The following is a 26782-nucleotide window of genomic DNA, read 5'->3' as shown; positions in this document are numbered from 1 at the left end:
ATCCAGTTGATCCCCTTGGCAATGTACATTATTCTGTTTGCTTCAAATTATTCTGTTTGCCTATCAGAAGGCAAGACAAAGTCAACCACTTAGAAGTAGAAACAAGAATAAAAAAACTATACATTGTCACCTAGTTTGTCCAATAAAAGTTCAGCAATGCTCACTGTCATGAGATGTGCTAAAAATAACAACTAAATAGACCTTAAATCACACAACAAAATTATTTTTTATTTTGGTTTTTGCATAATTGTATGAATTCCTGTTTGTAGAATACAAATCCGCAAAACTTTTCTGAAAATACCAAAAAATTAAAAAGCTATGAGGAGTTATATGCTGTGCATAAAGCAGAATTCTGCCAAGAATTGTTGACACGCTGTTAACAAAATATTTTGGTGTATATTATAAACTGACAGTGGCCATAATTCAGCACTTGGAGTCGGTAATTCTGAGAATATATTATCTCATACATAATACATATATCATGATTAGGGTAATTTTTTTTTTTTTTTGTAAAGAAAGAGAAAACAAAAAGAATTTTAATGAATAATTTCTCTCCGATTTAAATTTACATCGAAATATCTGATATTTTCAAATTGTCAAGATTTCAGAAGGTGAATATATAAAAATATATAATTTAATTTTTAAAAATCATAATCTGCAACAGAGATTGAAATAAAGTATGTACATTTACACATACATACAAGCATGCATGCATATGTGTGTGTGTGTGTGTGTGCGTGTATTAGTGCCTGTGAGTATGTGAAGTGGGTGTTATATATACACAACGTTAAGTACAAATTTGTGTATAGGTCTGGCATATGTTTACTCATATATGTAAAATATACAAGGATTACATATGTGGACCCCATATATATTTCATTCAATCAGAAACAATCACAGTTCACAACGTTTCAGTCCTTCTCAGTCACTGATGAGTTGTGCAGTTGATTAAAAGATTGACAGAATGAAACCATGGTTTGGAAATGTGATCTTTCTTTACCTTACACATGATGAAAAATGTTACATATATTATTCTTTAACAAGAATAGTACTGACGGTGATTTCAAAGTTATGGCTTGGCCTAGCAGGCTGAAACTTTGAAGTCACTGTCAATTCTTGTTAAAAAATGATATGCACTCTACAAAAGAATATTGAATACTTCCTCAGTTTCATATAAAATCGTTTTTATAATAATTTGATAGAAAACAAATATATGTATATTTATATATATATTTTCATACATAATTAGGATAAAATCATTATTTAATGATTTATCAGTGGCAAGCATACTAAAAATATTATAATGGTTAATTTATATTAAAATTATAAGAGTGTTGAATGATTAAAACACCAGTCTGCTAGAAATGGACCCCAAATGGTCTATGAATCACTTAGATTATTACTCCACTACACAAGGTTGTAAGCGAGGAAAATAGACAGCGAGGAATTATAAAATAATTTTATAAAGACTGGTGTTGTAATCATTCAACACCCTTATTATAATTTCAATATATATATATATATATATATATATATATATAAATGTAAGAGTTGTAAGGTATATAAAAATATATTTTACTGCAATCATTATCTGAAATATAGAACTCAGTACATTGGAAGAGTACATTGGTAGAGTGGATAGATATACACACACACACATGCACACACACACATACACACACAATGTACTTGTATATGTATGCATGAAAACATGTACATATAATTAAATATGTAATTCACTTATTTCAGATTCCCTCTATTTCTTTTTCATTTTCTTCCAAACATTATCTTTTCGTTACAGCTGAGATCATGCAGGAGAACAAACTTTTATATGTATAAATGGAGAATTATTTAACATTTGCAAGATTAGAAATCAAATTGTAGTAGATATCGATTCCTTTCAAGAAGATGTTTTCATTAAGAAACTCATTGTGGTCATGTAATAATATTGGTGTGAAGTTCATAGGAGAAAAACCTAGAGCTGGATAACCAAGCTGGAAGAGAAGAAAGACAAGTTATTCAAATATAATATAAACACAAAGGAGGAAGTCGTCATCATCGTTTAACATCCCTTTTTCCATGCTGGCATGGGTAGGACAGTTTGACAGAAATCTGTAAAGTTAGCGACTGCACCAGGCTCCAATCTGATCTGGCAATGTTTCTACAGCTGGATGCCCTTCTTAACACCAACCACTCCGAGAGTGTAGCGGGTGCTTTTTATATGTCACCAGCATGGGAGCCAGTGAGGCAGTTCTGGCTTCGATCACACATTCAGATGGTGCTTTTTACGTGCCACTGGTATAGGAGCCAGTCAGAGAACACAGGCATCAACCATGTTCAGATGATGCATTTTACATGCCACTGGAACAGGAGCCAGTCAGGGGACACTGGCCACAGCTACAACAAGTCTTCTCAAGCATATCATATCGCCCGATGCATCAAGGGTACTCTTAAATGAGCCAGAATTGCAACACTGGCATCAGCCATGGCTGCAATCTCACTTTAGTTGCCGGGTCACCTCAATCACAGCATATCTCCAAAGGTCTCAGTCTCCTGTCTTTGCCTCTGTGAGGCCCAAGAACATGAATTAAATGCTAAGACTAAGATTAATGTTGGAATTAAGTTTGTTGCATGACATTTTAATGATTGCATGGTAGGTTTTATAAGTAAGAGTTTATCTTGATTTTAACCCTTTAACATTCTGATTACTCTGTCAAATGCAATACTTATTTATTCATATTGTTTTCCATTTATCATGCATTACTTGGTAGGTTTGAAATTTTGAAGGGTCAATAGAATAAAATACCCATCAACTACTAGGGTTGATGTCATTGACTTGTCCTCAGAACTGCTGGCCTTGAACCTTTGAACTGCTGTCCTGTTCAAAGGAAATATTGTGGTCTTGGTCACTTATATGCAATGGAAACTAGGTAACTGGCCTTATGAGTGCTAGGACTCAAGATAAATAAAATAAAATAAATTAATAATAATAAAAACGATTAATAATAATACTAATGATAATAATAATTCTTTCTACTATAAGCACAAGGCCTGAAATTTGTGGGGGGGGGGAAAGATAATTACATCAACCCCAGTGTTTCACTGGTACTTAATTTATCGACCCTGAAAGGATGAAAGGTAAAGTCAACCTCAGCAGAATTTGAACTCAGAATGTAGTGGCAGACGAAATACCACTAAGCATTTCAACCAGTGTGCTTACGACTCTTCCAGCTCATTGCTTTTTTAATAATAATAATAATAGTAGCAGTAGTAGTAGTAGTAGTAGTAGTGGCGGTGGGGGCTGTGATCTTGGCAAAAGATCAGCAATTTCAGGGAGGAGGTAAGTCAATTATATCAATCCCAGTGCTCAACTGGAACCTATTTTATTAACCTCTTCGAGGAATTTGAACTCAGAACATAAAGACGGACAAAATGTCACTAAGCATTTTTTCCAGAGTGCTAATGATTCTGCCAGCTTGTTGCCTTAATGATAATAATAAAGACCCACAAATAGTCATAGATACAACCCTCTTAAGTACAAAATAGCCCAGCTATGGAAAATGAAGATGGTGCCAATTGGGTCCTTGGGTCCTTTATACTCCAAGAGGAATATAAAGGAAATTGGAGTAGAGTGCCTAGTAGAACTGTTACAAAAGGTTTGCCTCCTTGGCATGGCCAAAATAATCAGGAAAGTATTAGATTACTGAAAAGAACAAATGGCATGGTACCGTAGGCTGCAGCTATTAAGCCTGCTGCACATTCAAGACTCCAGGAGCTCCAACAGAACTTGTGATGAAGAGAAAATAATGATGATGACGATGATAATAATAATAATGATGATTATAAAAATAATAATAATAATAATAATAATAATAATAATAATAATAAATGCTCAGGCAGTAGCTCTTGTGGTTTTGATCTTAAATTATTGGAAGTGTTATCATGTTAATGTTTTATCCTGGTGTAAAAGATGGGCAACAGTAAATAATCTGCTCAATGCTAGACTTGCTTGTCAGTTGCTTGACCTTAACCAGTTGAGCATTTCCCTTAGTAACTGATATGTGCATCTCTGATCACAAATGCGAGTGGTGGAGGAGCAGCATATGTTGAGAGGAATTCTTTGGGGTTTGAATAAATCACCTCTAGAAACATGTGTGTTTTGTTCGCCATCCTTAAACAACTGTTATTCAGGGACCTTTTGAACAAGATGGGCTACTCAACCTGAAGAAAATTCTAACTGAGCCCTACCTACAAGGTCATGCACTGTTTATCTTGATGAGGTCACCATGTTGTGTACATATAGTTGTGATGCTTGTGCCTAGTGTACCCTTATAGGATGGATAGTCATGATGAGGGCATTGGGCTTCCTATATTTGTACCCCAGCGTCAATTTGATGGCATGTGCTGCTCTCTCACTCAATAATAATGATAAATAATGTTACAAATAAATATTTGCATTTCTATTGTTTGGTTTCTATTTCAAGTTAGTTTCTCATCCAATCCAGTTCTTATCTAACATTTAACAACATTTAGAAAGTACAAACGATAGAAAATAAAGCAAAGAAACATACCTCACGTAGATATCTGATATCTGTGCCAGCAGGAAATATTTCTGTTTTAATTTTCAAATTCCTTCAATAAAAAAAAAAATGAGAGAAATATATAGAACTGAAGTGAATGTTGCAAAGGCATAGTTGCCAAAGTAAAGGTGGCGAAGGCAAAAAGACAGAAAAAGAGAAGAGAAGTGGTGAGAACTACTCTCAAGATATTGGGATTTTCGAGCGAGATCGTTGCCAGTGCCCCTGGACTGGCTCTTGTGCGGGTGGCACATAAAATGCACCATTTTGAGCATGGCCGTTGCCAGTACCGCCTGACTGGCCTTCGTGCGGGTGACACGTAAAAGCACCCACTACACTCTCTGAGTGGTTGGCATTAAGAATGGCATCCAGCTGTAGAAACTCTGCCAAATCAGATTGGAGCCTGGTGTAGCCATCTGGTTTCACCAGTCCTCGGTCAAATCGTCCAACCCATGCTAGCATGGAAAGTGGACGTTAAACAATGATAATGATGATGAACATAAAGATGCACAAAATGCCGTTAAGCATATTGCCCTCATCAGTAATGATTCTGCCAGCTTATCACCTTAACTACTCTCAAGATATTATTCAGGGACCTTTTTAAAGATATTAAGAAGATGCTGTGTTGAAACTGACTTGGGAAACACACGTAAGGAGAAACAAATGTAAAAATGATGATAAAATTCTTTCAGGTTACAAGATGGTTCACTTGTCTCATACACACAATTTTATGCAGACACAGACTGACCAAGTGGATAACATTTTATAAAGACCAAATCATGCCCTATGAGGAATTAGCTACAGCAATTTCAATTAGTTTTAAAGCGAGACATTTCACATTACACTGATGTGGATTTTTTAGTTGGGATTAAAAAAATCAAATTTTGGGGAACATTTTCAGACATCATAACTACTTAAAGAATCATCTTTTACTTCATCATTTTTAAAACTGCTTTCCATGTTGGTATGTACTGGATGTTTTGACACAATCCAAATGTGCAGAAGACCATTGCTCCTGTGTTTCAATTTTGGTATGGGTTCTATGGTGTGATACCCTTCCTAACACCAACCACTTTATGGAGTATATTAGTGATTTGTCATGGCACCAGCACTTGTGAGGTTGCCTTGTAACTCACAAACCTAAAGAGCACCCTCAACTGAGAAGGAGAATAGAAGACAGGGTGGCTGCTTTATGCAAAACATTGAGAGGTTAAAGTATGATGAGATGAACAAAAAGAGATTTATTGCTGTGGAGGAGATTCATAGCTACCCCGTATTTTACATGGACGGGGTGGTTAAAGAGTGCTAGAAAGAGTGGTAAATATATGATGGTGACAAAGTGTGAGAATGTACCCTCAAGGTAACATGTCCAAGAAAGTGAACAAAAGAGAGTGTGGAGAGAGGTGAATCAGGAACAGAAGGTCAAGTTGTAAGAGTGAGGGAGAGTAAGAGATGGATATAAATATTGGGTGAAGGTAGTCAGATGTACATATAAGGGGTGAATATAGTGAATACAGGTAGGGGTAGTCAATAGTAAATATAAGTGGGGAGGGGACATGATAAGAATGAGGGATGCATGTCAATTGGAAGCAGGTCAGAGGAGACAGAACAGTGACTAGCAGTACAGAACGGGTGATATAACAGATTCTGCTTTCATTAATTTCATCAGCATGGTAATACAATAGATAGGAGAATGATGACAGGATGAGTGATAGGGAGAGTGAGAGAGAGAGAGACTTTGGCTGTGTGGTAAGAAATTTGCTTCCTAACCACATGCTTCCCGGTTCAGTCCTATGGTGTGGAATCTTGGGCAGACCAAAGCCTTGTGAGTGGATTTGATGGACAGAAACTGAAAGAAACTCATTGTGTGTGTGTGTGTGTGTTTGTTTGTGTGTGTGCATGTTTGTGTTTGTCCCTGACCACCAGTTGACAACTAGCACTGGTTTATTTGCATCCCTGTTACTTCGCAGTTCAGTAATAGAGACCAACAGAGTGAGTAGTAAGCTTAAATACAAATAAGTACTGGGGTTGATCCATTCAACTAAAAATTCTTCATGTCAGTGCCCCAGCATGGTCACAGTCTAAGGACTGAAACAAGTAAAAGACATTTCTAGCAATAAGTTTAAGTGTCAATACATGCACGTTTGTATTTCTTTTATTTCTTTTATTTGTTTCAGTCATTTGACTGTGGCCATGCTGTAGCATCACCTTTAGTTGAACAAATCAACCCCAGGACTTATTCTTTGTAAGCCTAGTACTTATTCTATCAGTCTCCTTTACCAAACCACTAAGTTACAGGGACATAAACACACCAACATTGGTTGTCAAGCGATGGTGGAGGGACAAACACAGACACAAACATATATATATATATATATATATATATATATATATACGATGGGTTTCTTTCAGTTTCCGTCTACCAAATCCACTCACAAGGCTGGCTTTGGTTGGCCCAAGGCTATAGTAGAAGACACTTGCCCAAGGTGCCATGCAGTGGGACTGAACCCAGAACCATGTGGTTGGGAAGCAAGCTTCTTACCATACAATGCCTACTTCAATTTTAACTTTATTCTGTTGTTTTTCTACTTGTTTTTCCTATTTAAGATTCAAAAACTGAGACATCAATCAACAAAACTCACATATTTTCAAATGTTGAGGAGAATGTCTTCCACCAAATGTTACCGTCATCAATGGAGGTTAGCTTGTTATCACAGCCTTTCTGTAAAGAGAAATCATTTCAATTTTAGCCACCAAATGAAAAAAGAATATCTGAAATCAATTCAATGGATGTGACATTCAGATGATGTCTTTTACTGTAGTTACAGGTTGACCAATACCCCATGGGTAACATTTGATAAATGGAAAAGGATGTGTGTGTGTGTATTTGCTTAATAGAAAGAGAGAGAGTGTGTGTTTGTGTATGAGAGAGAGAGAGAGAGCATGTATTGCTTTTGTCTTCACATGTACATGCTTACTGAAAACAAAGAATCACTGTTCATAGAAACAGTATTACTTGTTTCCCATCCTTTAGAAAAGTATGTCCAGATAGTTTGTTGTTTGATAGACTAGGAGAAATATTACTTTATTTGCAAAGAAGTGAAGATTGGCCATAGGAAAAACATCCCAGCCATCAGAAAAATTGGCCCCAACAAAGTTATCATCTGACCTATGCAAGTCTTGAAAAGTGGATATTAAAAATCTGATGATTTCATATATATATCATTTTGATTGTTATCATTTTTATAGCTGCTTTTCCATGTTAGCATGGTGTGGATGGGACTTTTTGCGGCAGTGTTTCATGGCCAGTTGCAGAAGTGGCAGGAAAAATCCACCTCAGGCAATACTTTTGAGTGAGTGACACTTTTAAGTTGGCTGTATAAGTCTGTATAGGCTTGGAACTTAGGGTGGAGAGGAAGTGGGGGGAAGCAGTGCTTTAAGGGCTGCCCTGGGTGGCACACACTTCAGGTAAGCTAGAGAAACTGTGCTGCAACCACTCAGATGAAATTCACATGTAATTCAAAGGACCAGCTTTGTGATACACTGTGCCACTCTGATTCAGTGAGAGGATTACATTAAATGAAAACTTACACATTAATTCAATGAGTAGGTAACTCAGAAGAGTGAACAACTGAGCACTCATTGTTGGAACCTATGGAGATTTCCACACACTGATATGGATTAGATAGATAAACCCTTAAGCATTTAAACAGGCCATATCCGGTCTGAATATTCTACCTGTTTTAAGTCCAAACCAGCCAGATCTGACCTCTCACCACCTACCCTACAATGTCATTCTAAAAGTAAACAATCACATTATTTGAAATCATGAAGCTACAAATGAATATATGATTAATTCAATGCAATGTGAATAGATAAGCATAACATTTCATAAAGTAATCTGAAAGCTAAAGGGTTCACTAAGTCCCTATCACTCTACAATCTCGCCTTTGTTGCCTAAATCTAATTCTTACCAACACTAATTGGAAGTAATTTGAAACTAAATAGTAATTTAGATGTAGATTTTAGAAAAGAAATAACTGAATTTGTTTTGGATTTCTGAGGTTGCTGGTAACTGCTTTCCAGTTGCTAATATTGATGTCGCAGGCCTTCATGTTCCTTTTACAGACATCCTTGTACTGTAAAAATGGTCTTCCAACAGACCTAGTACCCCTAGCAAACTCTCCGTAGAGTATGTCCTTTGGGAATCTGCCATCTTCCATATGACTAACATGTCCAAGCCATCTCATACCTCTTAGTGTGAGGAGTGCAAACCTGCTTGGTATTCCTGCTTGCTTGAGGACATCTTTATTGGGGACACGATTCTGCCATTTGATGCCAAGGATTTTCCAGAGGCAGCACAGGTGAAAGATATTTAGGTGACGCTCTTGGCATGTGTATGGCGTCCAGGTCTCACTGCCATACAGTAGAGTGCTAAGTACACATGCCTGGTAGATCTTTATTTTTGCGGTCTTGGTCAACTTGTTGTCCCATGCCCGTTTGGAGAGTTGAGCCATCACAGCAGCTGCCTTGCCAATGCGTATGCTGATCTCAGCATCAAAGGATAGGTTGTAGGTGACGGTAGAGCCAAGACAGGTAAACTTCTCCACCTCCTGTAGTCTGTGGTCTCCAATATGTATGTTTGGGATGTCCGATGTAGCCTGACCCATGATGTTGGTCTTCTTGAGGCTGATAAACCAAGCTGGTATGAAATGTAATTTATATGGATGTGTGTGTATATATATATATATATATATATATATATATATATATATATATATATATATATATATATATATATATATATATATATATATATATATGTATGTATGTATGTATGTATGTGTGTGTATATATATGTATACATACATACATACATACATACATATTGTGAGTGAGGCCTTTGGCAAAATGCCATGCTTGAGAAGATTCTTCAAGCCATGTGAAATCATAATTGTGGTCGATGCTGGTGTCACATAACTGGCACCTGTGCCAGTGGCATGTACAAGCACCTGCGCTGATGGCATGTAAAAGGCACCCACTACCCTTGGGGTGGGTGGTGTTAGGAAGGGCGTCCAGCAGTAAAAACCATGCCAAATCAGACTGGAACTTGGTGCAGCTCTCCAGCTTACCAGTTCCATTCAAACTGTCTAACCCATGCCAGAATGGAAAGCAGATGCTAAATGATGATAATGACACACAGACACACACACATACATGCATCTTACCTGCACATATTCAAGAGTCAATCCCTCTCCAGCTTCCTTGCACAAGTTATTAAGCTTTTCTTCAAATTGGACAGGATCAACTGATGGAGGGACTCTAATATCAAAACCTACAATACAAAACAGTAATAACTAATGGAATGAAGAAATCACTAAGAGCACAACAGAAACAATAAAGAATCTCCAATATAGTCAGTAGAACAGCCAACCGATGAAGGAGCTTCTTTGTAGTCAATGGAACAGATAACTAATGAATGAGCTCCGATGAAATCAGTGGGATAGGTAACCAAAGGGGGAGCTCCCATGGAATCAGTGGAACAGCCAACTGATGAAGGAGCTCCTTTGTAGTTACTGGAACAACCAGCCAATATGGGAACTCCTGTATCATCAGTGGAATAGCCAACAAATGAGGGAGTTCTTTTGTAGTCAATGAAACAACTAACCAATGAGGGAGTTCCTGTATCATCATTGGAACAACCAACAAATGAGGGAGCTCCTATATGGTCTGTAGAAAAATTAAGAATTTTTTTTAGCCTCATTTTTTAGCCTTCTTCAGCACCACATCCAAACCATTAACCATCCACAAACACATAACTTAAACAGTCAATTTGCTTCTGCTCCTCTTTGCCCTTCTTTCTCTGTATATTTCCATCTTTCATTGCATATGCACTAACCAATGTCATTGACCACTCCAGACACTTCAAACAATTGCATTCATTGTCACTACACGCTCACAATACCGACATTAGTTATTTATGTCCACTGAACTCTAGTTATACAACAATACAATATGATGATTAATAATATTTGTAGTTGAGCAAATTGTTATTATCACTGAAGTAGGTATACAATAACTATTGCGAAATACGAACATTGTGAAATTTAAGAAATTAACATTGATACAAATGACTCTCAAAAGGTTTTCTAAGTTGTGAAACTGAATAATTGTAAAAACATACAAATCTGCACTTATTACTCATATGGTAATCTACCCCAATCACTTAAACTTCATTTGTTATGAGTAGATACCTGTATCAAGTAATATATATATATATATATATATATATATATATATATATGCATGCGTATAAGAAGGGATGACCACTAGATGGACATCCAACATGCTAGAAAGAGGTCATCAAACGACCCAACCACAAAAGAAAAATCATGTTCTCCAGGAAAAAATTCACCAAAATACCAGGAAAATGTAATACAATTTTTCTGAATTATCAGATTTTTTTAAATGCTAGACCACTGGTTTTAAATTGAAATTAATATCCAATTTATCACCCTCAGTATACAAATATATATATATATATATATATATATATATATTAAGTAAGGCCAGACTGTATTAAACAATGACATAACAGATCAGGCCAGTTTCTTTTGATCCTACATTTATAAAAGATATTCAACACTTGGTAGTCGTAGTATTAAGATACTGGACTGCTGACCTCACAGCCAGCCTTTTAACTCTATAGAGCTACTTTTTAAAGTTATCTCTGCAGATTTTCCTTAGAAACTAGAGCCAACACTGGTAGTTACGTTTCCTATATGAATACATCTGTATAAACATTGCAATTAGAAAAATATCTAATGAGAAATATCTAATGAGTGTATATGCATATTTCAGGAGTTTTTGCTTCTTCTTCAACACCACAAACCATTAACCATCCACAAACACATAACTTTTAAACAACCACCAAATATAATGATGTAACACAACTGGATAAACCAATAAACCTTTAATATACTTGGTTGTATATTATGGTTGCATAATGAAATATGGTGTCCCTATCAGCAATTAGTGAAGGCGCATGGCTTAGTGGTTAGGGCATTCGACTCACGATCATAAGATTGTGAGTTCAATTCCCGGCGACGCGTTGTGTCCTTGAGCAAGACACTTTATTTCACGTTGCTCCAGTCCACTCAGCTGGCAAAGATGAGTAGTACCTGTATTTCAAAGGGCCGGCCTTATCACACTCTCTGTCACGCTGAATCTCCCTGAGAACTACCTTAAGGGTACACGTGTCTGTGGAATGCTCAGTCACTTGCACGTTAATTTCACGAGCAGGCTGTTCCGTTGATCGTATCAGCTGGGACCGTCGACGTCATAACCGACAGAGTGCTCCTATCAGCAATTAATATGTATAGAATATTTAAATGACAAACAGGTTCAACACCAAGTGGGCACTAGATTGGGAAACTAGTTAATAAAAAATATTTTTGACAGTATTATGCAAATGTACCAGTTTGGTAAAGCAATCTCCCATATGGAAAACAAGTTGAATAAGGTAAAAAAGAAGAAAACAGTCAGACAGTAAAAACAAGAAAATTTGATAAAAATGAAACAGCATTTGTTTGAAGAGAGACATGTTTACTTACAAACAGTGAACCGAGAAGGAACAACATTGTGCTGCAGGCCACCCTAAAATAACAAAGGAGAAGAAAGAACACATTAATAATGAAATGGAAGAGTTAGGTAAACCATCGAAATATAGAATATTAATAAAGAAAACATTAATGGATGGCGAAATGGGTGAATGAATAAGTTCTCTTTGCAAACCAGTGGTTCTAGGATCTATCTCTCTGCATTGCACATTGGATGTGTGACCAATCACATTCCTTGTAGGTGAAATGTAAAAGACAGAAACTATAGAATCCCATCACACACATACATATGAGTACACAGAAACCCATGCTAGCTTGGAAAGCGGACGTTAAACGATGATTTTTTTTTTAACGTCCGCTTTCCATGCTATCTAAAATCCCTCTAAGAGATCAATGCAGTAGTTGTACTGACAAGTAATATTTGTAGCCACTTTAACATGGTTATCCGTTCAAGCGGACTCTACCCCTCTTGGGGTGAAAAAAATCGCAGTAGAGTCCACTCAAATGGACAGCCACGTTAAAGTGGCTACGAATGTTACTTTTATTGGCCCTCGTGCCGGTGGCACGTAAAAGCACCCACTACACTCTCGGAGTGGTTGGCGTTAGGAAGGGCATCCAGCTGTAGAAACTCTGCCAGATCAGATTGGAGCCTGGTGCAGCCTTCAGGCTTGCCAGTCCTCAGTCAAATCGTCCAACCCATGCTAGCATGGAAAGCAGACGTATGATGATGATGATGATGATGATGATGTATATATATATATATATATATACAATTGCAGTGTGGAAGGTGTTTATATGCCATTTAAGAAACATACAAAAACCAATGATGCACAAATATACATGCCTATACACACGCATGAAGGGATTCTTTCAGTTTTCATCTACAAGTTCACTCACAAATCTTTGATTAGCTCAGAGCTATAGTATAAGACACTTGTTCAATGTGTCACACAGATGGACTGAACTCCAGAACTCCAGACCACTCCAGAACTCCAGACCACTCCAGAAATCCATGACTAGAAAGCGATTTTCTTAACCACGCAACTCTGATTTACAGTGTTAAAACCGCGCGCGCGTACGTGTGTGTGTGTGTGTGCCCGTGTGTTTGTTTATATCAAAATACAGAAACCAGCATATTCAAACAGAAATAGGTCGAGTTATCTCCCTTTGACCCACGACCACCACCTCACCCGCCTCAGCATTTTGTTTTGTTTTTTTACAAGGAAGAAACGAGTGTCAAAGTATAGTGATTAGTGTGAACTAAATCAACCACAGTACAATCCATAGAACCAGTAAAAGAATAAAACAACAATCCCAACGCTGATTCGGTTAATTAGAATAGCTTAATCTCTGACAAGAATTATTGTAAATCTCTATATAATAACAGCCAATATACATAGATGTTGATTAGTTGGTGAAGTGAAGGTGCATGATTCAGTGGTTAGAGCGTTAGGCTCACAGTCATGAGGTAGTGAGTTCAATTCCCAGACAAGGCTGTGTGTTGTGTTCCTGAGCAAGACACTTTATTTCACAATTCTTTAGTTCACTCAGCTGTAAAAATGAGTTGTGACATCACTGGTGCCAAGCTACATTGGCCTTTGCCTTTCCCTTGGATAACATCGGTGACATGTAAAGGTGAGGCTGGTATGCATGGGCGACTGCTGGTCTTCCGTAAACAACCTTGCTGAGACTTATACCTCAAAGGGAAATTTTCTAGGTGCAATCCCATGGTCATTCATGACCGAAGCGGGTCTTTACTCTTATCCTTTTCCCCCAACTAGTTGGTTGAATTCTCTAGTCATGCTTTACATCATATATAGAGAGGAGGAGAGATAATTAAGAGAGAAATACAGAGAGAGTTAACATAAGAAGAGAAGGATAAGTGCATAGGCAATGATAACTTTCTAAAAACCACATATTTTAAAAATGAAATTTTGCAGAGATAGATTTTCCATGTAACAGATTTCAGTTATGTTGATAAAATTTAGAGAAGTATATGAATATACAAATAAAAATTTGGTTTTATTTTGATTTTATTTGAAAGTAATAAAAATATGTTTCTAAAAACCACATATTTTAAAAATGAAATTTTGCAGAGATAGATTTTCCGTGTAACAGATTTCAGTTATCATTTATCATCTATTTGTTTCAGTCATTAGACTGCGGCCATGCTGGGGCACTGCCTTGAATATGTTGATAAAATTTAGAGACATAATAACATGTATTTATTGTGAATATACAAATAAAAAATTTGTTTTATTTGATTTTATTTCAAAGTAATGAATATTTTTCTTTCGAAAATTAGTATTTATTTCATCATTTTGAATATGCACCAGGAAATTATAATCTGTTGTATGACATGAGAGTCATTATCTTCTATCTTTTAATTATTCTAGTCATTAGACTGCAGCCATGCTGGGGCACTACTCTTAAGGGTTTAGTTGAACAAATTGACCCCAGGGCTTTCTTTATAGTCTGATACTTAGTCTATCAGACTCTTTTTGCTGAACTGCTAAGTTATGGGGACGTAAACAAACCAACACCAGTTGTCAAGTAGTGGTGGGGGCGAACACAAATACAAAGACACACACAGATATATGCAACAGGCTTCTTTACAGTTTCTGTGTACCATGTACACTCAAAAGGCTGTAGTAGGAAGCACTTGCTCAAACTGCTATGCAATGGGACTGAACCCAGAATCATGTAGTTAGGAAACAAGCTCCTTACCACAGAGCCACACCTGCACCTATATGCCAATTATTACGCCAATAATAAATACATATGACTCTCCTGAGATACAATAAACTATGTTTCAACACACAAATTCACATCAAGAATCCTGCAAACTAAATACAAAAACAAAATAAATTATAATTATTGTATGGATGCCATATATCTGAGGCTTTATATAGCTATGGTGCGACCTCACCTGGAATTTGCATCTCCGGTCTGGAAACTCTATCTTGCCCAGGATATTAATCGTCTGGAAACCGTTCAGCGACGTGCAACCAAGAGAATACCCTCCATCAGGCATTTGCCATACTCTGAACGTCTTACTTCCCTGGGCATGGATACATTGAAACTCCGACATCTGGCAGCTGACTTGGCAGGCATCCATAAAATTATTAACCATCTTACTAACAATAACTCTGAGCACCTTTTCAAATTCCACCTGTCTAACACCTGTGGACATGTTTACAAAGTCAGAAAACAGCACAACTCCCATGACTTTCGGAAACATTTTTTCACGCTAAGAGTTGCTGAAGTATGGAACAAACTGTCGGCATCAGTTGTTAGTTGTCGGAGCACTGCAACCTTCAAAACTTCCATGTTTCCTGAGATTCGCCAACACTACACCTGATTTTCTCCCCTCCATACACACGCAAGCATGTATCTGACTCATACACTGTTCACTTTCCAGGCATTTGTACAATACTGCATATGCTTTATACGCACTTTTGACAAGTTGTAGTGCATCTGAGCACTGTATACAATAATTTCATTATTATTATTTCTTGATATTACACAGGGTAACAAAAGTTACCCGTCATATAACTGATAACACTTTAGTACAATCATAATTTTTTAGATTGTTAGCTTTATCTTTTGTGAAGGCAGATGGCTTAATAGTCAGAGTGTTAAACTCATGATCATAAGGTCAAGGTTCCAATTAGCAGACCAAGTAGTGCATTCCATTTTTGAGCAAAACACTATATCATGTTGCTGCAGTCCACTTAGTTGGTGGTAGTGGGGCTAACCAAACACTGGACTGACATCTGGTTCAAGGGGGACTACACTTGGTCACTTATAGGCCATGGACACTGGAATAAGGTCTGACTTAATGATCTTATAGCCCATGGACAGATCCAAGACCTCAGAATTACATCTATAAATCAAAACATTTTTACAATATTTACATCAACACTGGAAAAAATAAGGCAAATGAGCTGGATGAGTATAATTATACTCAGTAAGTCAGTGGACAGGTCAAATTTCCAGTTAAGATCAGTGAAGTGAACTATAAAAGCTTTAAAGTTTTACCTCAACCATAGTCAAATTTACACTGGTCACATCACCAAGAACAAGATTTGGATTGGATTTTAACCTGCAAAGATAATAAAATTATTTTAGAATTAAAAATTCGACAAAGACCATCTAAGTTTCAAAGTTACAGTAGAAAATGGTTTTCTACTTCTTAGTGGCTATGAACAACAGATTTGGTGCCCATAGCTGATGAAGCCTAACAATAGAGAAAGACATGTATTGTAGTCTAATAATATTATTCATGGCCCAGTGGTGTATTTTTTTCATACATCGTTTATAAGGAGAATTTCCCTCTAGAGACAGTTTTTGCAGTGGAGGCCTTTTGATGTTTGAATGTATATTTAACACTGAGTGTACAAATGTTAAATATAATTGTACACAACTATATTGCAGACATTGCTGTTTAGTGTGCCTCTAATTAGTACAAAAAAATTTTAGACTTCATCATCATTTAATATCATTTTTTTTTTTTTTGCCCACAAGGGGCTAAACATAGAGAGGACAAACAAGGACAGACAAAGGGATTAAGTCAATTACATCGACTCCAGTGCGTAACTGGTACTTAATTTATCGACCCCAAAAGGACGAAAGGCAAAGTTGACCTCGGCGGAATTTGAACTCAGAACGTAACGGCAGACAAAATACCGCTAAGCATTTTGCCCGGCATGCTAACGTTTCTGCCAGCTCGCTGCCTTTTAATATCTGTTTTTCTTGTTGGCATGGGTTAAATGGTATGACAGGTTTGACAAGGCCAGGAGCTGCACCAGGTTTCATAGTCTGTCTTGGTATGGTTTCTTCAGCTGGATGCCCTTTCTACTGCAACCACTTTACAAAGTGTACAGGTGCCTTTTCTGTGGCACCATCACCAGTGCTTTTTATGTAGCACCAGCCACGCCAGGATCACCAAGTACTTTGCATGACTTAGATATGTTTTCTTGTCTATTGTTGCAACTCAATATGATCCTAGTCTTCTATTATAACTTGCACTTGAAATCCTTTATATGAAATCTGGTACTTTATCAACCTCCAGAAAGATGAATGACTAGGTTCCTGTCAGAGAGATATGAACTCAAAACATAAAGACTGATAGAACACTAACTCCACTAATCCTCAGTCTATGAAAACTCCCTAATATTCTCCCATTCCACCTAGAGCCAATAATAATAATAATGTTGCTTACCTCTTTTCTTCTTCATCCCGCAAACTTAACAATTTATTTATGATGTTTCTCTGAAAGGAAAATAGAAACAGCAAACATTACTATTATTACTACCTTAATAATAATAATAATAATAATAATAAATGCCCAGATGCAGTACCAGGCAGTGGCTTTCATGGCTTCAGATCTTAATTGATTGGAAGTGTTATCATGTACATTGTTTGTCTTGGTATAAAAAGATGGGCTACAGCAAATATTCTGCTCAATACCACAGATTTGCTTGTCAGTTGTTTGACCTTAACCAGTTGAACATGTCCCTTGGTCGCTGACGATATGTGCATCTCTGATCATGAGCAGAAGTAGTGGGGGAGCATCATAGCCATGTGTTGAGAGGAATTCTTTGGGGTTTGAATAATTCACCTTTGGAAACATGGGTGTTTTGCTCAACATCCTTAAACAAACCTTATTCAGGGACCTTTTGAGCGGGACGGGCTACTTGACCTGAAGAAAATTCTAACTGGGCCCCACCTGTGAGGTCATGCGCTGTTTATATTGATATGAGATCACCATGTCACACACGTATAGTTGTGATGCATGTGCCTGGTGTACTTTTATCAGACGGGTAGTCATAATGGGTATACTGGGCTTCGTATATTTTACCTCAGTGTCACTTTGATGGCATGCACTGCTCTCTCACTCAATGATAATAAGTACAAGTTAGCCCAGCTTTGGAAAAAGAAGAAGATCCCTTAGGGACAATATCAGAAGGCGTCAAGAGGAATATAAAGGAAATTGGAATAGAGTGCCCAGTAGAATTGTAACAAAAGGTTTCCTCCTTGGCATAGTCAGAATAATCAGAAAAGTATGAGATAGTTGAAAAGAATAGATTGCATGGTGTTGCAGGCTGCAAGCAGCAAGCCCACTATGTATGTAAGACACCAGGTGTTACAACAAAACCTGAGATAAAAAGAATGACTAATAAACATCATCATCATCATCATCAATAATACTAATACTAATAATAATAATGGTTTCTAATTTAGGCACAAGCTTGGCAATTTTGAGGAGAAGGAGGGTCAGTCAATTACATCAACTCCTGTACTTAACTAGTCCTTTATTTTATTGGTCTCAGAGATAGTTGGCTAAACCAAGTGGTCATTCAGTTTAACCAACTAACCCAGAATGTTGCAAGTGTCTATCGCATTACAACTTTGACAATATTTGAACACAAAAATATATCAGAAGTAAACTTAACAATGATGTCTAGACTAGCACTCAGTTACTGTTTATTCTACTGATAAATATGAGTTGCTTGTATTGGAAGAGAAATTGGTTGTGGATAACACATAAGAACTGAAAAAAACAAAAGTGAATTAAATTGTGGGAGACTAAAAACTGAGATGAGGACAGAGATATCAAGAGAGAAGAAGAAAACAGAGGCTGGGTTTCTGACCGAGACCTTTGGAAATATGCTGTGCGTGAGAAAACCCGGCAAGCCAAGTGAGACCATAATCCAAGGCCTCTGCCAGGGGTGTAGCCAGCCCACTTATGCGCACCTTCCCTTCATTGGACACTAAACTCCGCTTGCGAAGACCTGTTGAGGCAAGTGAAAGCGAAATAAATTCGACGACTGGCACCCATGCCAACATCTCCTTGATTGGACACTAAACTCAGCTTGTGAAGACCTGCTGGGGCAAGTGAAAGTGAAATCGTGATGGCACCTGTACCAGTGGAGCGCTAAGAGCACCGTCCGAGTGTGATCATTGCCAGGGAAGCTGTCTGGCTTCCGTGCCAGTGGCACGTAAATAGCACCATTTCAGTGTGATCGTCACCAGTGTCACCTTACTGGCACTTGTACCGGTGGCACGTGAAAAAACATTTGAGCGAGGTTGTTGCCAGTGCCGCTGGACTGGCTCCTGTCCAGGTGGCACATAAAATACACCATTTTGAGCATGGCCGTTGCCAGTACCACTTGACTGGCCTTCGTGCCGGTGGCACGTAAAAGCACCCACTACACTCTCGGAGTGGTTGGCGTTAGGAAGGGCATCCAGCTGTAGAAACTCTGCCAAATCAGATTGGAGCCTGGTGTAGCCATCTGGTTCGCCAGTCCTCAGTCAAATCGTCCAACCCATGCTAGCATGGAAAGCGGACGTTAAATGATGATGGTGATGATGATGATGTTATTCCAATGTTATTTGAAGTAATTCAGTCCCTGCAGACATCATGTAGATAATATCAAGAGAAAGAGGGAGAGAGAGAAACTAGAAGTTGGTATCATAAAAGATGTTATTCTAATGTTATCTAAACAGTAGACGCTTTAGTCCCTACAGACAAACAGCAACAGATATTACTCACAAATTTTTCAGCAGCAGTGTTTTCAATAAATCTTGAGCCATGGCCAGGATTACCAGGACATTTGATTTTAGCCCCTATAAATAGTGATAAACAAGGAAAATAATACATACTGAACAATGGTGAAAAATATTGGTTTCAAATTTTGGCACAAGGTCAACAAGTTTGGAGTGGGGTTAAGTCAATTACACCAACCCCAGGGTCCAACTGGCACTTTATTTTATCAACTCCAAAAGGATGAAAGGCAAAGTTGACCTTGGTAGAATTTCTTTTCTACTCCAGGCACAAGGCCTGAAATTCTGAGGGAGCAGGGCAGTCAATTAGATTGACCCCAGCATGCAACTGTTACTTAATTTATCAACATCAAAAAATGGAAGACAAAGTCGACCTCGGTGGAATTTGAACTCAGAACGTAAAGACAGACAAAATGCCACTAAGTATTTCACCTGAGGTGCTAACATTTATTTTTTTTTTTTACTGCCCACAAGGGGCTAAACACAGAGGGGACAAACAAGGACAGACAAACGGATTAAGTCGATTATATAGACCCCAGTGCATAACTGGTACTTATTTAATCGACCCCGAAAGGATGAAAGGCAAAGTCGACCTCGGTGGAATTTGAACTCAGAATGTAAAGACAGACGAAATACTGTTAAGTATTTCACCCGACGTGCTAACATTTCTGCCAGCTCGCCACCTTGGTAGAATTTGAACTCAGAATGTAACAACAGACAAAATGCCACAAGGCATTTTACCTGGTGTGTCACTACCTTGACAATGGTAAAAAAATATTGAGTAAAATTTTGAACAACGCTTGCTTGTGACAGTGTATAACTAAACTATAAAAGTATTTTTAAATATTTTATTTGGTATATTTAGAAAGTTAATGTTTAGTGATGCTAATACATAATTTGAGTGTTAATGTATTTCAAAATATTTAATTTGGTTTGTTAAAATGTGACTTTTAATATTGATAATACATATCTTAATATTGATAATACATAATTTGAGTATGAAAGTATTTTAAGATAATTTTGCTTATTAAAATGTTAAATAATGCTTATTTATGTTAGCACATAATTTGAATACAAAAGTATTTTAAAATATTGGTTTCAAATTTTGGCACAAAGCCAGCAATTTGGGGAGAGGGGTAAGTTAATCACATTGACCCCAGTGCTCAATTGGTATGTCTTGTATCGACCCTGAAAGGATGAAGGGCAAAGTTGATCTCAGAACTTAACAGATAAAGTGCCACTAAGTATTTTGTCAGGCATGCTAATGATTCTGCCAGTTTGCCACCTTTATAATATTCCTTTCTACTATAAGCACAAGACCTGAAATTTTAGGAGAGGGAGCTAGTCGATTACATTGACCCCTGAGCACAACTGGTACTTATTTCAATGATCCCAATAGGATGAAACACAAAGTTGGCAGAATTTGAACTCAGAACATTAAGACAGATGAAATACTGCCAAGCATTTTGTCCAGTGTATTAACCATTTTGGCAGAAATACTTTAGTATTTCAAAATAATTCTGTTTATTAAAATGCATGTTGTAAAATAGTTTGTTTTCTAAAACCAAAAATTATTGAAATGTCTTCTTTTAAATTTTTTCTTTTCTTCTGGATAAAATTTTTGCAGGTAGCAGACATACTTTTTCAAAGATAATTAAATATTTACTATAAATCAATCCTTCACTTTGTTTTATTATCTTTTTTTTAACTAACATTTTTTTTATTGGAAAAGAACCTCAGATTAATCATTAGAAATTGAGAAGTTCTTGAAGAGCTCGAACAAATAATAGGAAGGGAAAACAAATTATAGACTTATTAGTAGTTATAATGATAAAATTTTAGATTTACTTACACCAAGCAGATCTTTCTCCATAGAAAATAGTGAAATGTTCAGTTGGATTAGCTAACCCTGAGATTGAAAAAAATACAGCAACTTAGAAATGCCATGAGAAAATGAAATATTTTAAAGTATTTTATGACTTACAGAAAGTAACATTTGTCTCATTTACTAGAAAACATTAAAAATATAAATAACCTTCATCCAAAGCAAAAGCAATGTTCATCTGCTTAAATTCTTCACGCTTTATAAACAACTGCATTCCAAGTTTGCCACCAACTTCTTCATCTAGAAAAGAAAGAATAAGACAGGAATCATGTTGTGCTACAAAACAACTAAACATTGACAAACATTAAATGTTTAAGGAACAGAAAAAATATAGAGAGAGCTTGAATTTGCATAGACAATAATTGTTTTGAAATTTTGCACAAGGCCAGCAATCTTTGTGGAAAAGGGTTAGTGATTACATTGACCCCAGTAATTGACTGGTACTTTATTTTATTGACCCCAGTGGGGTGGAAGGCAAACTTGATCTTGTGGAATTTGAAATCAAATTGTAATGAGTCAGAAGAAATTTCACAATCTTCAATCTTTTTCAGATGCTTTAGCAATTCAGCCAGTTCACCACATTTGCATTGACAATAATGCAATGCAACACATGCCACACAATTTCTCTGTCACACCCTCAAGCATGAAAAATTGTGGAGAATATGTACAAAATCCTTCATTTTCAAGACAAAAAAAAACAAAACAAAAAAAAAAACAGTGACTTCTCCAAGAACTTCAAATTAACCCAATCATTGTTAGTGAAATTTGGTTATGAAAACTGTGAGGAATCCCAACAGCTGGCTTGTATCTTATTTCAGAAGGTCAGCTCTGTCATACTTTCCAATCCAAGAGACAAGAAATAAACACACCGTTAAATATTATGATCATAAATAAGTGAACTTCTTTTTTAGTCTTCATTAAACATTATTGGCATAATTATTAAATTACCTGGCATAAAAGTCAAGTGAACATTTCTCAACATCTTCTTCCCATCTTTTAAAAGTTGGCGTATAGCTTCAATATATCTGTTGAAAATATTTTGAAAAATGATGGAAAGACTGAGACCATCTTTACTTCAATTTACTAAAATTGATTACATAAACAAAGATAAAAGAGATAAGTCATGACAGAGCAAAAAATGAATATGTAAATCATTAATTTGGAAATATGAGTGACAAAACATGTACATAGCAGTGGAGCATGCATATATATTAGTAAGTCATGAGACTGATGATGTAAAAACTAGGACAGAAGTTTGATACACTTTGTATTTAATAGCAAAAGAAGTTGTGAGTACAAGCATGGTCATTTGGTTAAGAACTTTGTTTTGTAATTTCATTGTCCCAAATTTGATCCTACTGCATTAGTGCATTAGGAAAGTACCTTTTATCATAATTTAGGGCAACCTAAAATTGGTTCGATTGAAACAGTACAAGTGCTTTTTGGATAGATAGTTTCTCCATTCTCTCCGCAAAAGTTGGAGACCTTGCAAAAGGTCACTAACTTTGAAAACCCTTTGGTAGAACATGGGGGTTCAAAGAAATAAAACATGAATGTCATGAACACTACACTCACTTCTTTGACTAAGTGAGAATAATGAAAAAAAAAAAAAAAATTAATAGAACTTCATTGTAAAATATTTTAATACTTACTGTATTCCAACACATTTCATGTCCTAAAAGTAAAAGATTTATGAAGTATAAGAAAAAGAAAATGTACTGAAACAATACAAAATGTTAATAAAAAAATTTGTTTAAAAAAAATTTGTAATATTTCCTCATGTCTGAATATGGTTGCACTAAAGATCGGAAACAAATGACACCACGTGCATGACAGTGAATTATTTACAACTAACATATGTCAAGATGACGAGGCACACACACACACACACACGTCACCCACAAATAATTAAAGCTGATTTATTTGAAGTTATATATTCATAAAGATCTAATACTAAATTTAAAGCAGTACATAAAATTTTTTTAATGGTTTGATCCAAAGGAAGGAAATATGATATGGACATTACCGGTTATCCAAGACTGAACGATAAATATAGGCAGGGAGGAAATTCCAGAGGACTGACGATCTAGGGAGGAATGACTGAATATAATGGTTAGTGCAGGTGATGAAGAGAAAAGAGATCAGTCAGATGCCCCAGGGTGGAGGTGGTACAAGACTAACAAGTGAGCTTCTTAAGCACACAGCTATGTCTGTGTGCTTGTATTGGGTCAGTGAGTGACGACTGAAATGGATTTTGATAATTCTAATCCATTCTGATGTAGATAGCAAAAAATACATGAAAGTTATAAGCTCTGTAAGTAAAGAATAATTGTTATAATTGTGTAGCCCTGAAGAGTTCTGATCGAGAAAGCCTATTGCATGCAGATAGTTGGTGTTTGGCCCTACGTCAATCCCGGAGACGTTCCAGCCGTGGCCATTCCATCTCCTTAGAGATACAATATATAGCGTTGTAATAAAGAACTTCTAAATGTAATCTATTAATCAATTTAAGAGACATTTTGAGTAACCAAAGCACGTGAAAACAGATGTAAGGGACATAACTGCGTTTATAAATAAGCAGCACTTACAGTTCCCCTCGCTATCAAATGAATTGCTATTTATGTAAATAAAATCGTAACTATAGACAATGGACACAGTATGGCCAGATGATTATTAATTTCACTTTGGTTCGTTTCCACTGCACGGTATCTTAGGAAAGTGGGGTTTTTTTCACTATAGCCTCAGGATGATCAAAGATTTGAGAGAGAAATTTGGAACATGGAAACTATGGAAGCACATTGGATGGATTGTACCCACAGTGTGTCATACTAATTCCATCTGAGAATTACATTAAGGAATACTCAGCCACTTACAAGCTACTTCAATGAGCAGGCAGTTCAGTTGATTAAAAGACTGAATAGTCACTGTCAAAATCAAGTGAAATTTATTTAATATCCAAGTATGTACATCAATACACACATCACACTTTCTTCACCAGTTGTCACCTCTAATAAGATATCACAAAGAGAATAAAACCTACTCAATTCTTGACTATTTGACACCAATAGTTATAGAAATATTAACATATTTGATGCAGGAAATGTTTGGGTTGGCCAGATCTACCTCAATGCCATAGCAACCGAGGTAGGCAGGGGCAGCCCACTCCAACCTTTCGGCTGGCTGGTGCCCATTCTCCTTTGCTATCGTGAGGCTTTTTTTGGAGTTGAATTTTCTACGGGGAGCCATGCCCTTGCTTACCCTCAACCTCAGTTTCTAGACATGAGTAGTCCCAAGACCAAGGCCTCTACCCCGATTTTTAAGAAATGTGGTAGAAAACTAGCTCAAGTAGGCAGGAACGCTACTCTCTGAGACCCCTTTCGGAGCCCCGCTACCTAATATTTTAAAATTATTCCAACAACAGGTGATAATTCTAGACATGTTTCAGTATTATTATATCCTCCTCAGAGAGCATAAACTTCACTGGACTTTGTTAAAATAGTAATGAAACAATTGTTAAGTATACAATGATATATTTAAATTAATGACCTCATCTTGGTTGTAACTGTCATAGTGTTTTGACCTTCTTAAGGTGTCTGTCATGTTCAGAAATACTCCAGGATTTTTAAACCAAGCCTTTAATTAATTCTACAAAGATAGATTGTTATTAATCCACTGTCCATACTAGCATTATTTTTGTTGTTTTTTTAACGTCAACTTTTCTATGCTTGCATGGGTCAGATGGAATTCATTGAAGCAAATGTAATACAGTTGGATGCTCTTCCTGTTGCCAACCCTCACCTGTTTCCAGACATGTAATATTTCCCCATGTCTGGACATGTTTGCACTGAAGATTGGAAACAAATGACACCACTTGCATGACAGTGACACTCATTTACAACTATCATATGTCAAAATGAGGAGTCACAAAACACACACACACACAACCAGCTTTATTCAATTTCCATCCACCAAATCCACCCTCAAGGGTTTGGTTAGCCTGTGGTTATAGCAGAAGACACTTGTGCAAGGTGACACACAGTAGGACTGAACCCCAAACCACAGGGTTGAAAAGTATCTAAAGTAACTAATTAAGATAGCAGAATCCAAAGAAACTAGTGATGGTCTGTGTTGGCAAAGAAACACAAAGAGTTCACAGTATATTAACTTATGACCCTTTGTGATGTTTTCATTCAAAGTGAGAGGTAAAAACAGAAAGAAAAGTAAACTTTAAAATAAACATACCTGAGATCCTCGAGCATAAATATCTCCATTTTCCATTTTCTCAGCACTGAAAGGATCGACTTTCCAGCAATCCTAAGAATAGAATAAGATTAATTGATCAACAAGCATATCAATATCAACAATAATTAGTAATGAATAATTGATTTGTATGAAACTGAATTTTTTGGTTTTTCTTGGGCCCTAGCACTCATAAAGCTGGCTACCAGATTTCCAACATACCCACTGAGCAGGCCGATGGCCCATTCCAGGGTTTAAGGCCTACAATTTTTGGAGGAAGGAGGCAAGTCAATTACATCAACCCCAGTAATCAGCCCTGGAGAGATGAAAGACGAAGTTGACCTCAGTAGGATTTGAACACAGAACATAATTAGCCAGAAGAAACACTCTTAAGCATTTTGCCCGACTGCTAATGAGTCTACCAGCTCATTGCCTGGCAAAGACAGAATGAGTTTGTTCACCTTTTTAACAGCAACCTGCCTGAAACCACCCTTAAGTTCCATGGTTAAAATTCTCTGTTTTAAAGTGATTTAAATTAAAACTCACCGTTAAAATTTTATGTTACTCTTTACTCTTTACTCTTTTACTCTTTTACTTGTTTTAGTTATTTGACTGCAGCCATGCTGGAGCACCGCCTTTAGTCGAGCAAATCGACCCCAGGACTTATTCTATGTAAGCCTAGTACTTATTTTATTGGTCTCTTTTGCCGAACCGCTAAGTTACGGGGACGCAAACACACCAGCATCGGTTGTCAAGCGATGTTGGGGGACGAATACAGACACACAAACATACACACACACACATATATATATATATATATACATGACCGAGACCTTTGGAAATGTGCTGTGCGTGAGAAGACCCGGCAAGCCAAGTAAGATCGTTGCCAGTGC

General features: G+C 36.8%; 1 protein-coding gene across 2 annotated transcripts in view; it reads right to left on the bottom strand.

Moving 5' to 3' along the window:
• Positions 1-207: 207 nt before the first annotated feature.
• The window catches only part of LOC106878078 (aminoacylase-1), a 37218-nt gene continuing 10643 nt past the window's right edge, over positions 208-26782 (bottom strand). For both annotated transcript variants that reach the window (XM_014927173.2, XM_052965728.1), the window contains 13 exons: positions 25893-25964; positions 23303-23325; positions 22599-22675; positions 21801-21890; positions 21618-21674; positions 19755-19828; positions 17421-17470; positions 16238-16301; positions 12191-12233; positions 9806-9912; positions 7220-7299; positions 4572-4632; positions 208-1994 (listed from right to left, as the gene is read on the bottom strand). In XM_014927173.2, coding sequence (XP_014782659.1) covers positions 1848-1994; positions 4572-4632; positions 7220-7299; positions 9806-9912; positions 12191-12233; positions 16238-16301; positions 17421-17470; positions 19755-19828; positions 21618-21674; positions 21801-21890; positions 22599-22675; positions 23303-23325; positions 25893-25964 — 945 coding nt within the window. In that variant the 3' untranslated portion in view covers positions 208-1847. The remainder of the gene's footprint in view (positions 1995-4571; positions 4633-7219; positions 7300-9805; positions 9913-12190; positions 12234-16237; positions 16302-17420; positions 17471-19754; positions 19829-21617; positions 21675-21800; positions 21891-22598; positions 22676-23302; positions 23326-25892; positions 25965-26782) is intronic.

This window comes from Octopus bimaculoides, chromosome 1 (assembly GCF_001194135.2).
Source record: "Octopus bimaculoides isolate UCB-OBI-ISO-001 chromosome 1, ASM119413v2, whole genome shotgun sequence".
In the NCBI taxonomy this organism is placed as follows: Eukaryota; Metazoa; Mollusca; class Cephalopoda; order Octopoda; family Octopodidae; genus Octopus; species Octopus bimaculoides.
Note: the sequence above shows the minus strand (reverse complement) of the source record. Positions and strands in the feature narration are given on the sequence as shown.